We start from the raw sequence: 15,557 nt of genomic DNA on the forward strand, positions 1-15,557 counted from the left end.
ATCAAAGAACTCTATTCACAATTTACAATGCATTTTCCGAAATCTTTTCATGTTACATAAAGTTTATTTTTGCAATCCGAATTTGTCAATCATCGTGACTGCATGAAAAGAAATGAGGCTACGAACAAGAAAGTTTAGTATGGTGATACTGTCACAGTAATTTAGGGCCACAGTACTATTTTTCCTTGCTCATTTTTTTTTTTTTTTTTTTTTTTTGAATTTTCATATTATTTTGTTTGCCTCCAATACTGAAGATGGAACGATATCAATTCATTTGATTTCATGTATAATTTTTTCTCACCTTTTGCACTTTGTTTCTCCACTTTGGATAAACAAGTCTTCTCTTTTGCGTACAGCGAATGAGACTGGGAACAAGAAAGTTCCTCATAGTGATAATTAATTCGGCACATAAATTGAGTGCCTCACTGTCTCTCCTTTCGAATAATGCTTATTTAATTTTGTGTCTTTTGCAATCTATTTTTTCCTATAATTCTCGATATTGAACATGATCATACATTTGATTCATTGAATCGATGCATTTTTTTTTTTCTTTTTGTCATATGACAGTTTTCAACTCTAAACGAAAATATTTTTCGAAAATATTAACAAAACCATGTTCCTTCCTTTTTTTAGGATTTTTTTTTCTCGTTTCATGATTGATGGCAATCTTTTTACAACAGCGTAGTTGTTGGTACACGTAAATATTTTTCGAGACGCTTTCATGATAGATAACGTTTTTCATTTGTATACTGTGCTACTCATATTGTTTAACGCCACTCTATTTTCATAAGGAATTTTATTTATTTCCTACTATGTGAACAAAATGTTTAAATAACAGAGAGTGTCAAACTTAAAGAAAAAAACATTCTTTGCCTCAAGATCAAGAAATCAAATTTTTATGATACGGAAATTCCTAAATACCACTTGCTGACTATTTTGAACCACTGTACGCTTTCTTACACTTCATTCATTCTTTCGAAGTATGTTTAAACCATTAGAGTTCAATTACTTACGTTTTATTATATGCATTGGTAAAATTTGTGAACATATAATTTTTATTCTTTTAACAATACGCTCAATGAATTGAAATTATCTTAAAATGTTGATGAATAGGCACATCGACGAAAGTTTGAATTGAAGTAGGCTTTTATCCAAGAAAAACAACAGTAAAATTCCCAATTTGCATTCAGAGCGTGATAAAGGGCTTTTGTACGCAGTAACATGGCTTTCCTCAGATTTAAATCAAGCGTTGATTCTGCATGCAACTGTCAAAAATACTAAGCTCTGCAATAATTTGCTTTTAGCATTAGTGAGAGGTGTCATTTCATTCTAATTATTTAGTACACGTGTATAAATAATGAAAACCTTAGTGGGTATTTATCAGTGGCGCACACTAGGGTCCAGGGGGTCAGGACCCCTCCCATATGTCTTCCTTTTTTCCCCGATCGATTACGATTCTATATTTTGTGCGTGAAATAATTTCAAACAAAGGTTGCAATAACTTCTGTTTTAATAAGTGAAAAAATAAAACCCGCATGTTAAGAGATTTTTTAAAATATTGTGCACTTAGCCTATGAGAAGAAGAATGGGGATTATAAATGAATACACAGTAATAAGTATGTTTTTAGTTTTGTGATTACAAATTGAAATGAGATCCTTTGAACTTGAATTCATTTTTTTATTATGAGAAAAATAAAAGCGTAAATTATTTAATTTCTGGTTATTTCTTTACTTAATGCTAATTATTTATTCATTAGCTTATTTTTTACTGTTTTTTGTTCTCGGGAATCGATAAAATCAAGTCAATATGTTTGACGGCGTAATAATGGAATGAGACTTTCGACCTTGGACCCTCCCTTTAAAAAATTCATGTGCGCCACTGGTAATATGGTATCCTTCTGATCACTAACAAGACAACAGCATTTTTTTTTCTTTTCCTGTTTTCTATCGTGCCAACATGCAGATTCGTCAGTTTCTTTATTTCCTCTTTTGATGCGCAGAAAATTCATAGACAAAACAAAAGCATAATTTTCTAATTGAAAACTGCACAGAAAATCCTTATACAGGGCGCGATTGTTTTCGAAAGATTTACTATTTATGCCTTTTTATTAATTGTAACATTCATCAAACTAGCTATCAGCAAACCTAACTACACAACTACCAAATGTTTTTATTTTATGCTCACACCGACATCCGCAGAAATTCTTCGACATTTTTCTATGATTAATTTGCTTTTCTTTTCAAGAATAGTTTCAGAAATTTCTGTAAAAAGTAAAGCAATCTTTTATCGATAAAGTTATAAAGATCATCAGTGTTCCGCTCGCCCTCTCCCCCTCAATTATATATTGAAAAATACATAAATGAATGAACTGAACGAATAAATATAAAACAAATAAAAAAAAAACGAAGATTATGCCGCCCATGAATTGCAAAACAAATACAGAATTCGATTCGAAGAGTAAATGTGTAGAATTGTCCCGCGGTTCCAAAGTTTTCAAGTAAAAGTGAGAAGGGTGGTAGAATAGAATAGGAGAATTGGATTCTTTTTTCTTCATCCTCATACTACACCCTTCTACCCGATCTGTTGTCGTGGTGGGAAACAGGCCGGAGGGGATGGGGGACATGTTTTGGAACAGAATCCTTCTTAGCTCGCTCTCTGCCCTCGTCCGACCGTAAAGTACCGATGGGGACAGCTTAGATTTACGACTGTCCTTTCAACAACTCAATGATTGACGTTGTCCATCATGAAATCTGACCAATTAGCAGTGCAAAAAAATCGAGTTAGACCCTCCCAAATACACCCCCTGTGTTGCCACAGATTTCGTGTTTTCGTCGAATCTGATTTTACGGAGAGGTTTAGAAGAGCCTTAATTATCAGTAAAGAAGACAAATAGTTTAATTATTATTACAATATCAACGTGAGAATTGGTAGAAAAACAATGACTTCCCTGTATTCTGCGATATTGGAGTAAAATTTTTACTGTTATACCTGCCTTATAAAAGAACCTTTCCAATTTCATTAAATTTAAATTTGTACTTCATGTTTTAACATTTTTTGTCAGTATATTACTTTTATATTGAAGGAAAGAAAGGTTAAAATGCAGAAATAATCAAAGTCACCGCCCCAAATGGATCGAGAACTTAATTATTAATGCTATCGTATAATAAAACAATTTTTTTAAAATGCTTTCATTTTAAACATAAGACAAATAGACGAAAATTACATGTTTTAATACAAAGAAAAAGTACCTGTTATAACAAAAACCGTAGTAAGTTTTTTTAAAGAACGTTTTACGTATTGCACTGACCCTCACAACTACAAAAAAGTGTACAATTCAGATCTGATTTGACGCATCGACAGCGTGTAGACATCTCTTTGCACTTGCCTGATATAAATTCCTGAATTTTCTCCATTGTTATTTCGGGATGTGCATACCAAAGAGGTTCAAACTTTTCACCGGTTTTTACCCATCCCCACTGATATGGATCCAAGAGCTGAAAATTTTGCTGAAGACATTTTGTCCATAGTAAACGCTGTAATATTGCTCTTTTAAGGTGATGCAGAAGATCATTGCTAGATGGTGGAATACAGTCAACTGGTCTGTTTTACTGGGTGAAGAAAATTCTCCTAGCTTCATTTGCGGTTTCCATTGAGCTTGATGAATGATACGTCAGGACTTCGAAGCGCTGAATAAGTAGGAAATGCTCATCGTCTTCATTGATGCTCTCGGGTACTTTAGTATAGTGCAAAAAGACTTTGTCAGCATCTCTAATTGCCATCCACATTTTCCATGCAGTACCTAGTTTTACCAATGCTGGTAAAACTAGACACCGTGTGCTCATGTAAAGGCAGAAGATCTGGAACACCCTGTGGAACTTTACGGTGCAAAACGTAGATTGGAAGATACCGCAGATATTTTCCACTTCCATACTCCACCCATAGCTCTTTCAGTTTCGGAATTCGGAACATAGCAATCACTACATCATCACTGTCAACAGTTTTCACGGTGATCTTTGCATGACCTGAGTATTTCGAGTATTCATGCTGCACATAAAGGAATAGCCTCGCATCGACTTCTTCGTGGAATACGGTAGGCATGGTTTCAAAACTGTTCTTGACTCAAGCAATTACAGTGTCTTTGTAGAAGCATACAACCTGCTTTCCATCTGGTAGATCCATCTTCACGAAATTTTCTGCCAACAATTTGAAAAGCTCCTCTTTATTTTCATCTTTCGCAAGAAATTTAGTAAATAACTTTGGTATCAAAACATTGGATTTAATACTCATTCTTGGTCCAGATCCTCTCTATTGTCTCGTGTCGCTTTTCAAACTTCCTTTTGAATACCGGTCAAAAACTAAATCTACCCTATGAACGCTTTTAGTCTCATTAATATTCACAATCTGATCGCAATTTTGTTGGACAGTTCCAGTAGACTGAGGAACAAGCATGGAATCAGTGCAGCCCCATAAATGGACAATTGCTTCCGGAATAGCTGTCAAAACCAGTCCAGTTGATTGGACGATACATGAAACTACGTCGGACTTTTCTCTTTGTTTCCTAAATTTGCCGAGGCTGGATATAGAAGGTGGACACGAGCTGTTTTCATGAGAAAAAATTCTTTTACATCCATTTGAATTACTTGGCAGGCAACATATAGCTTAGTAAAAAGAGTGCTGCCCCTCCTCAAATCAACAATGTTTTGCTTATCTTTGGACTGAACAGATATATTTTTCTGCTCATCAAGAGGAGATTGTTTCTTTTAATAACATCATGTATGGATAATTTTCTTAACACTAAGCGATCTTCTACAAATGTATTGAATTGGCTTGCGCTGACATCACAGAAATGGCACTTTTTTTCGAGAGAACAATTTTGTTGCTGTTTACTGTAGTTAAATCGTCATCTTCGAAAGGATTCCCGTGTTCTTCAAATGTTTCAACTAGGCTGGAAACATGAGTTTCATACCGATTACAAAAGCTTCTAGTATCTTCATGTATCTAGTATCTAGCTTTTCAGTATTGACGTCAGACTTCAGGCTCTGATTTTCTTCAAACTCCCCAATCATGCGCACAACTTCTTGTCCAGCAACCATCCACTGCATTAATGACGCCTCATGACTTAAACGTGATAGATTTGTTGATGACTTTTAAATCAATTTGTTGTTTTGCTCATGCAAATGGTCGTGTGCCATCCTGGAAAATTTCCTCTCAATTTTGGAGCCAGATAAATTCCCCTATGAAACTCCTGAAAAATAGTTGGATGCATTTCTGGTAACTGCTTCCAATTGAACTGAAATACTGAAGGTCATCGGGCATAACTTGTATGATCAAGAACAAACATCCATGGACATATGTTCTCAAGAGTGACAGTAAAATCTGAGAAATTTCCTTGACGAATAGTGTGCACCAGATTTAAAAATATACATTCTAGCTCCATGGTGATCTTCCAGTACTTAAACGGAGGCAATTCTTCTGATCTTCGCTTAACCCAGTCTGTAAATGTTTCCTCTGTATCTCTTTTCGATTTTGATACGCTTTCTCTAACAGAACTTGGAGAGTAGTTACTGCAAAGTCGTGATCTTATCGAACTTCTCTTCATATGCGAAACTTTTAGTGTTCTTTCTGCTCTTCCCATGTTGTTACATGACCTTCTACTAGAAGTTCAGTTCATCCACTTCCTTCAAGCCATGTACCTATTGCAGATGAAACAGCCATTTCTATGTGGAGATCACCTGACATGACCAACATTTTATCTTCGCCATACTCATTCAGCATAGCCCACTGAATAGATTTTAGCAGGGCGTAGATGGGACCCTGATTACAAACACTCAATTCATTAAATATTTTACTTTTTCAAAAGCACATGAAAGAAATGATTGCAAGCTAGGTTAGTATTTTGAGGTCACATGGACCAAATGAAGGAGAAACATTTATTCTAAAAAATATTACGAATTTTAAATACGTTTTGTTTATTGAAAAGGACATAAAGAAATGAATACAAGCTATATGATAATTTTAATGCTAGATGGAACCAACAATTGAAGTTATCGATTTCAAACCGTAACAGAATTATATGACTGATCTTTATTTGATATTATTTGCTACAGCATTAACCAGTCAAATATTCAGTTATTGAAAATTATATCTGAATAATAAACATATCACTATGGAATTAATTGTTGCTGAGAACAGCAGAGCTGGAAAGAAACGAGCTAGGTGGACTGCAATCCAAAGTTACAGCTTATTGGTGGGAAAAAATCGAGTAGTTGTTCTGATTCTTGCCGCTAGACGGCAAACGTTCGCACTTGCAGAAGTGAATTATTATGTGACAATACATCCGGTATTGAATCCGGTAAGGAATTTTTAATTAAAAGTTTCAGTGCGGGTTAGATGCGGCGGAACAGTTGGAACAATTCAATGAGAATGCCCCCCCCCCTCCCGCCCCATGTAGTTACGTTATTGTAGTGAAATTTTTTAAACTCTTTACTAAGGGGGAGGGGGGAGAAGAAATACATATTTTTATAGTTTATTTTAGAGATTTTAATTAGTGTAGCTATTTTTTACAGAAGAATAATTTCTAATGGCATTTTGAGCAGTTAAACGAAACTTTTCACCTTTCCGCGACGGCCATATTAATGACGAAAATTTTAATAACTCTAAAATTACTTGTCTTATTAGGAAAAATCAATATCTCATAAATAGCTCTTTTAAAGCTCTTTCAGATCATATGCATTCATATCACAATATAAAGATCTGTAATGTAGTTCTAAGCAGTTAAACGTACGTACTTACCTTTTCAAGCGGCCATTTTGATGACGTTAATTGTAATAACTCTAAAACTATTTGTGATAGGGAAAAAAGTCAATCACTATTAAATAGCTCTTTTAAAGTGCTTTTAAATTATATACTTTAATTTCGCAATATTAAGATCCATAATAGAGTTCTAAGCAGTTAAACGAACGCACTTTTCTTAATAAGGCGGCCATTTTGATGACGTCATCACAGGGGGTTCATGACCTCTGATCAAATGCCTCCCGGCGGATTTTTGTTCTTAGATATGTACATAAGCACTGTGCAAAATTTCAGACTGGTATCCGGAAGTGAAATGTTTTGGGTATTTTTGTCACAAACTCCACGGACCTTTGCGTTCTGGTATCATAGGCGAGTCGTTGATCGGTTACTAATTTGACTGGGTGATTAGAAACGTACTTATTCAGTAAGTTGCAATCATGTATCAATCTTGTTACAGAATCGTTTTCGTCGATTCTCTGCGGCGCTTGCAAATAAAACTCCCCCGTTGACTCTCCGCGTCATACGATTGGTTTTATTTTTCTGTCTGTTTTTACTCTCCTTGCAAAGGTGTCGTCACAGAGATATTTTTAAATGTTTGCCATAGAGCAAAAAATCAAAAAATAGATTTTATAGTAAAATTGTTACAAAAAATTCCGGTCATCATGAAGACTAATTCTCCAAATCATTTTTATTCCTTTTTCTTTTGTAATTTCTTTCATATTGAATGTTCTTTGTTCGGTAACGTTTTAACTCTTTACTGTAAATGAACGGAAACTATGTGCAATTACTCTTTAACTTAAACATCTTCTAAACTAAATACAACTTATGTGAATTCATTAGCAGATGTTTTTTATTTTGATTTTCGTATGCAAATAATACCTGTAGTAATGTATGCAAAATTGCAGCTTTTTGAAGCACGGCTTCACATTCAGATAAAGCTATTGGTGGTTCTTACGCTGACAACGTTATTCCTTTTCTTTCTTAGCATAACGTTCAAAGATTTCTTTTTTACCAGACATAATTATTCAATCAGAATTTGCTTTACATATAAAAGAACAAAATAGCACGAACGTACTGGTAGCAAAGATAACTTATTAGCTTTAAAAATTCGTATTAAGACATATACATAATTTATAGTCTGTCACTCAGTAAATTTGTGCCTTTCATGTAGTGAATTATTTTTTCAAGTAGGTTCAGTGGTTTCGGAGATTACCCGGAACATATAAACATACAAAATAAACACTTTCTCTTTAATATATTAGTATAGATGAAAAAACTTCAAAGAATAGCCAGAAATGCATCCGAAATTACAACTTTTAGAAACGTTAATTAATATCGTCTATCTGCACTCAGGGGCGCCCATATGTAAAATTTTAAGGGGGAGGGCTCAAAATTTTTCCCCATGGTTTAGCAGAATATTTTCCCCATGGAAACCGATTTCAGTACAGATTAGCGATATTAAAATTTGACATTTTTAATAACTTATTATTTAATGGCTGGAAAAGTAATTTTTATACATTTTTGCAAAGAAAAAAGCACTAAAAGCAAGGAAATTCTCATTTCTAAGGGGGGGAGGGGCTTGATCCCCCCTTACCCCCTATATGAGCGCCCTTGTCTGCACTACTTGAGTTAAACAACTAATTTACTCGAAGCGAGTCTCAGTTTTAGTTCTTTTTAAATAAATGGTGATGCATACACATTCTGAGACTCTCATTGATTCGCAATTTTCAAAGCTAATAGAATGCTATATACCTTATCCTCTGCAGCCTCAAATACATGTGGAGGTTTTGGCGGTTCTTATGCCGACATCGTAATTTTATTTTCGTTTCCGCGTTTCCATCCCTCAACATTCAGTTCTAAGAGAACCTTCGACTCTGTCACTGAAGATGCGGGACAATCGGTGTCCTTATTTTACGCTTATAAGAATAAAACGGTACGAAACATAAACTGGTGGCGAAGACAAACTATTGGTTTAAAAAATTAATATAAATGCATATAGGCATAATTTATAGCCTATGTCACTCAGTAAGAATGCACCTTTCACACAATGAAAGAATTTTTCAAATAGTTGCAATAGTTCCGGAGATTTTCTCGAACATATAAACGTCGCCCTCTCACTTTATAATATTAATATAGATAGATTTGAATAAAGTTTGATGCATTAACATTCTGCGAGTCTAAGTGTTTCGCGATGTCCAAGGCTAGAATTCTATATACTTTATCCTCTGCAGCCTCAAATACATTATGGCGGTTCGTATGCCATCATCGTTAATTTTTTTTACTTGTTTTTTATTCCTTAGTATTCAGTTCATAGTAACCTTCAACTATTTCATCAATGCAAGTGTGAGATAATCAGCGCTTTTGTTTACGTATACAGCAATAGATCAGTACGAAACATAAACTGGTAGCGAGGACAAACTATTGGTTTAAAAATTAGTATAAGTACACATATGCATAATTTATAGCCTATGTCCCTCAGTAAGAATGCACCTTTCATGTAGTGAAAGAATTTTTCAAATAGCTGCAGTGGTTCCGGAGATTACCTCGAACATATAAATACACAAAAATCTGCTCTCAATCTTTATAATATTAGTATAGATTACTTAATTTTTCTAACTTTTCACTAGTAATTTTTCTTTTAAAAGTTTTACTGCTGAAGTTATCAAAGGATTCTATATTACTGCAATATTTCGAAAGAAATGGTATATAAAAATAATCGCCATTATTAAGTTGCTTCTACACAACTTTATGAACAAATTTTAACTTAATTTTTTCTGAAGCACATTGTATTAAAATCTTGCATTCCTTAAAAAAAAAGACATTTTCTTAATACGAGTAATTTTTGTGAATATTTTACGTTAAATTGGATAAAAAAGCTAAATTAAGAAAATGTGGTTTTAAGTATCCGCCATCGACTCCGAAATAGTTCGGGGTTTCACTGCAATTCAATTACAACATCGAAAAACATTTGGATGAAACTTACTTTTATTATTATTTTATGATTTTTGAATATAGTTTTTGCTGTAGATAATGCTAAAACAGTTTTTCTATCTTAGGGACAAGAAAGCAAATGTGGTGGTGAGATTAGGAGAGTGGGACACTCAAAACACGGAGGAATTTCTTCCTCACGAAGATTTTGAAGTGGCTCAAATAATTATACATCCAGAATACAGATCCAACAACTTGTTCAATGACATTGCTATCCTCAAGCTAAAGACGAAAGTAGTCTTCAAACCTCACATTGATACAGCTTGCTTGCCAAAAGATAACGACAACTTCACTGGGCAACAATGTGTTGTCACAGGATGGGGGACTGATGCATACAGTAAGTAAATTTGTAAAATGTTCATGTGTATACACCGACAGAGTGATCTAGTGGGTAGAAGAGGCTTTACTTCCACGCCGAAAGGCACAGGTTTGAACCTGGCTCCAGTCGGTGTATTTTCAAGAGGCAGAAATAGACAGCGTCCATGTCCTATGATTATGCGGCATGTAAAAAAATGCCTCTAGTACCAGTTTGGCTTGGAGTGCTCTTGGCAAACTTTACCTCCTAGTGCAGTTTTACATCGAATAGAGCCCAACCACCATCTGGTGGTTGGATTTTCGTTACACATAATTTCCTTGAGCGCAGAACTCCCGTGTGTTACGACATGGATGGTTCTCTACCGACGTTTATCATTCTTAAGACTTCAAGGTGACTGTGTATAACAAACATTCAACTATATAACTGACTGAACATTGAAAAAAAGTGGGGGAAGGGGGGGGGGGTACGCTCAGTTTTGGACCACTGTGTACAATTTAACAATTTGGCAGTTCATCTGCCAACAATGCCCCGAAAGATATTTCTGGTAGGTTTTTTTAGTTAATTTTTTTGGAAAAAATTGGAAAAGTTTAGTCCTGAATTAATTTTTCGTGAGTATGGATGGGCTGTGCTCTTTTAATTATCAATCGCTGTGGAGGTATACACAGGAGCTCGAAAATTGTCTGTGCACTTATTTAAACGGGTTTCCGCAATTGTTACATGGGTTAGTTTTACTGACGCGGTGATGATTTTTTTATTTTTTACATTCCCTCCTGCAGTACCAAGTCTTTGAATGTAAAATTAGGCTAACTAATTTGAGGTTGAAAATTATAAATCTTTTCAACGGTGTAAACCAGCCTTTAATGCCTGCATCTTGCTGTTATGAAGGTTGTAGAATAAAAAGACATTCAAATTAATCTAAGCTTTAGGGAGAGGGAAAAATAGCTTTAACCTGTAGTAATTTTGAAATGTTCTTGCAGTTTCACAGACAGTTTCTCGCGCAATCTTCCTTTTTTTTTTTTTTTTTTGTCATACACAGGTGCGCGCAAAAAAAAAAAAAAAAAAAAAAAAAAAAAAAAACCCGCTTAGTCAAACACAAAGTTTTACCCAAATAAAAACAATCTAGTTTATGAGAAATCTATAACTAAAAAAACTCTTCAGATGTTTATAAGTCAATAGTATGTAATTATCATTCACATATATACATAATAGCGAATGATCAAGTAATGCTCCCCTGACGTCATCAAAAATGAAACTCGCTCCGCCGCATGATCATTTGATAATATATTTTGGTAATGTTTGACATGCACGGAAATGCTTTATTTTGACGATGTTGAACTGGATCCGATCACTTAACTGTTTTACTGATAAGACTGTCCTTTCAGGTAAATGAAGAAACGAAAAAGTGGTCAGCAATGAACGCTATCTACTGGAGTTTAGGGTTCATCCACTGGAGTTAGGGTTAAAATTTCAACTATCAAAATATTATACAGGCAATGGCTTCGTTCAAATGTAGAAGAAATTTTCACCCGTTACATCTTGACGGGCGATTTTTTAGTTTTGAAAATATTTATTAAAGATTTATTAAAGTGAATAGAAGGTTTTACAATAGGGTGGGCCGAAATAAGCCGAAAAATTTTTTTTTTCGAAATTAATTTTTGGATAGCGCACAAAAGTTGCGTGATGAGCTAGTTAGCACTCACAAAAAATTTCTTGGATATTAAAAAATATCTAGCCGGCGCTATTTGACACTAAAAAACCGAAAAAAATGATAAAAATGATTTTTTGTCGAATTTAAAAAAAAAACTAAATTCCAAATATTTTGCTGGAATGCACCGAAAATGTTATATAATGAGCCAGTTCGAGCCCATAAAATGTTTCATTGTTTTTAATGAGCATTTAACCGCTCCTTTCGAACATCAAAAAATTGAAGAAAAATTAAAAAATATTGAATTTTTTAAATTACTGCGAAAATTATTTTTCAAAATTAAATCATAGACTAACTAATTAAATAGCACTATTAATCATAGTAATTATTATCACGCAATAATATCATACATTTTCTAGAATTACATATAAAGATAATAAAATTTTGAAAAAGAAATCTTCAAATTTGATTTATAATACCTCATGCATAATGAATATTATTTTTTGGAATAATATTGTCCCTTGTTATCAAATGATGGAAGTTCTTTCCTAGCTTGAAGTTTGGCACGAATGTATCCATCTTGTGCAGTTTCACCACGAACTTATATTGCAGCTTCGGTTATTAGTTTCACACAACGTTTCACAGCTTCCGTGTGACAAGGAAATTTCTCGAAACAGCTGTAGGCTGTTCTTTGCACATTTCTTTCAATTGTTGGTCTTTTAGATGCATTGTAGCAGGTGACTCTGTTGCAACACAGTTTGCCAATGAACTAAATGAACATAATCAATGGCTTCAAAATTGAGTTTAGGACGGTTAAAAAATCGTAACCATCCAAGCTCTTTGTCTTATTTCTAGAGTTCAGAATGCACCTAACAGCTAATTCCCGAATGTATGTTCTTGAGTCAAACAACATTGTCAACAGTAGCTGTTCAGGATGAGCGAAATATGCATTATTTGTTACCTTATCCACTTTTCCAATAGCCATTTTTCTTACTGTCCTTTGATCAATTAGAAATTGTTTTTCTCTATCAGGGACTTTTGCTTTTTTTCTGCAATTACACGAATATAAATCTGCGCATTTGCAGGCACAAACGTCAAACAAAGTCATAGCCTCTGCTTTAAATTTGCCTAGCATTGATTGTAAAAGTTGCGTCTTTATATTTTTAGCATTTTTTGTTGCGCTATTATATTTAGAATTATAAGATAAAATCATGGCAATCACTCTTCTTGTCGAAACAAGGGGAAGGGAAGCACGCCCCCAAATATCAATAACTTTTTTTGCAACTACAGAGGCCACACTTGCTGAAGATGGTTGCTTACTTCCTTCTCCCTTTATTTGCATCTTAGTGATTTGATAACATCTGATAATGTCCTCATATGTTGGAAGAAATAATGCATCGGGAGGAGACAAATCTCTTCCAGGTCCAAATAGAAGACTACTTGTGCTTGCTCGCGTTACTTTCTTTTTCGCGCGTTTCTACATAACAGTCGTGTTGTATACCAAAACAAAGATAATAATGCAATGTCATTCGAAATGTCCGGCTCCCGTTTAAAAGACTTCAGAGGATTCACATTTTTTTAATACTCAAGGGCTCTATTTGTCAAACATATATAAAATAGTTATAACATAATCTTAGGAATAATACAAGCAGTTGAGCGCCGTTTATTATCCAGGAGAAACAATTGGAACCGAAGATTAAAAAATTAGCATCTTATGTAACTATTTTTTATTTGAGTGTGTGTATTTTTTAAAATTGGCGTACGAATGTCGCATAAAATTGATGGAATTTTCACTGTTTTTTCTAAGTACCGTATTGCGTAACATTTCACTATTTACTTATTTTGAAACTACTTTTAATTTTTTTTTTTTTTTTTTTCATTTTTCCCATGTGTCAGTCTTAAAGGAGCGTAGCTAAATATTCTACGAAATGTATAAAAGTCTTTGAGGATTTCAATTAATTCACTGACAGATACTTCTAATGTTTGCTGAAATTAGCTTCAAACTTTTATTTTTACCCCCTCCCCCATTTTCTTTTTTTTTTTTTTTTTTTGAAAAAGGTGCATTTTTGCCCTTTTTTTCAGTTTTTCAAGGTCAAATAGCGCCGGCTAAATATTAAACAAATTTAGCGAAATTTTTTATGGGTAATAACGGGTCCATATAGCAACTTTTCCGCACTATCCAAAAAACAGATTTCCAAAAAAAGTTTTTTCGGCCCACCCTATTTTACAATACCTTAAGTTTTTACAACCTTACGTTACCTCAAGCTTTTACAATCAATTTCAAGTTTGCGATCGAGTTTGGCCATATTGCTTGTGGACTCTCACTTATGTGCTAAAATTTTATTTTCTACCAGTTTGTTGGTGATCTCAGCTTCAATTGAGTGAACATCTGCCTCCAACTCGGTTATTGGCTATTCCAGACTGATGTGTCCATAACAAGGACGAAACTGCAGTTTCTGGATGTTACAACCGGGCTGTCGGTCTTTTGCATATAGTTCAGTTGCTTTTGTATCGAGTTAACTCCAAAAACCTATAAGACATTAATAAATGAGATTACTACAACTCGATACTATTAGGACACTGCATCACACTGATTGCTGCTGCGTCAAAAAATTTGCTACTTTGTGAACCAATTTCATAATGGAATTTGGTCAAAATTTTATATTAATTGTTGTAATTCCAAGGTGCAGCATTGATGATAGTTTTACCAGCTGTACGTTGTCTGCTTCATATTACTATCGTTAAAATGTATTTTTTCATTCTTGCAGAAAGTGGTTCTTTTCCAATGATCATGAAAGAAGTAACACTTCCTGTCCTTGGACACAACGATTGCCAAAACAAATTGAGGAAAACTAGACTCGGGCGATATTTCAAACTGCATGGAGGTTTTCTTTGCGCAGGAGGCAATGAGGGTGAAGATTCATGCAAAGGTGATGGCGGAGGACCTTTGGTGTGTTACAGATCCGATTATACCTACACGTTGGCTGGTCTCGTTTCCTGGGGCATCGACTGTGGCCATAAGGACGTCCCCGGAGTGTACGTCAATGTACGAAAATACATTAACTGGATATCGTCGAACACCGGAAAACCGATGCCTCAATACTGGAGCAGTGAATGAATAGATGGAAACAGTATTTTAACATGAAAATTCTGAGGAGAATTTTTTTAGATTCCAAAACAAAAACGATCTCATTTTATTGAAACGACTTACATTTGCGACAGGTATGGACGAATTTACGAAGAAAAAAAATATTTATTTCCATTTTAATAAATACCATCAAGTTTTAGTAAATGGCATTTTGTTATTGATTTATAAGTTCATTAAAAAGGAGTATAAAAATTATAGGATAAAACCTGAAGTTTATAGTTAAAGAACTAGGTTCTAATACATGTGAACATAATGCTAAAACATTTAAAATAGTAAAAACAACGTGCAAATAAGAGATTTAATCAACTGACCGGTTTCAAGGGTAATTCTTCCTTCGTCAATGCCTAGCAAATAAAGGAAAGATTCATAGGTGGGCTAGAGCACCAAAAAAGTGCAAGGCGGGGGGGGGGGGGAGCAAAAGTGTAGGGGTTAGAGAGCGTGGACCCTGAAGCTGTTTTTTTTTTTTTTTTTTGTAAAATTGGGCTATATTACTGGCTCTTAATGACTGATTTAATAACTCCTAAAAATTAAGAATATCGCATGAAAAATCGGAACGAATGGCCACCGCAGACTTTCCTATTCCATTTTAAAGTTCCATTCTTATGATATAAGATGAAAAAAGCTTATTTATATTTGGAATTTTTACTTTCATGAAATAAATCAACCC

At 34.3% G+C, this 15,557-nt stretch overlaps 1 protein-coding gene across 1 annotated transcript in view; it reads left to right on the top strand.

The window, feature by feature from the left end:
- The window catches only part of LOC129235281 (phenoloxidase-activating factor 2-like), a gene marked incomplete in the record, with an annotated part of 43,069 nt that extends 28,035 nt beyond the window's left edge, over nucleotides 1-15,034 (top strand). Inside the window, 2 exon segments of the mRNA XM_054869001.1 lie at nucleotides 9,850-10,118; nucleotides 14,511-15,034. Of these exon segments, the coding sequence (XP_054724976.1) occupies nucleotides 9,850-10,118; nucleotides 14,511-14,860 (619 nt within the window).
- Between the last annotated feature and the right edge of the window lie 523 nt (nucleotides 15,035-15,557).

Source organism: Uloborus diversus, chromosome 2, assembly GCF_026930045.1.
Source record: "Uloborus diversus isolate 005 chromosome 2, Udiv.v.3.1, whole genome shotgun sequence".
NCBI lineage: Eukaryota > Metazoa > Arthropoda > Arachnida > Araneae > Uloboridae > Uloborus > Uloborus diversus.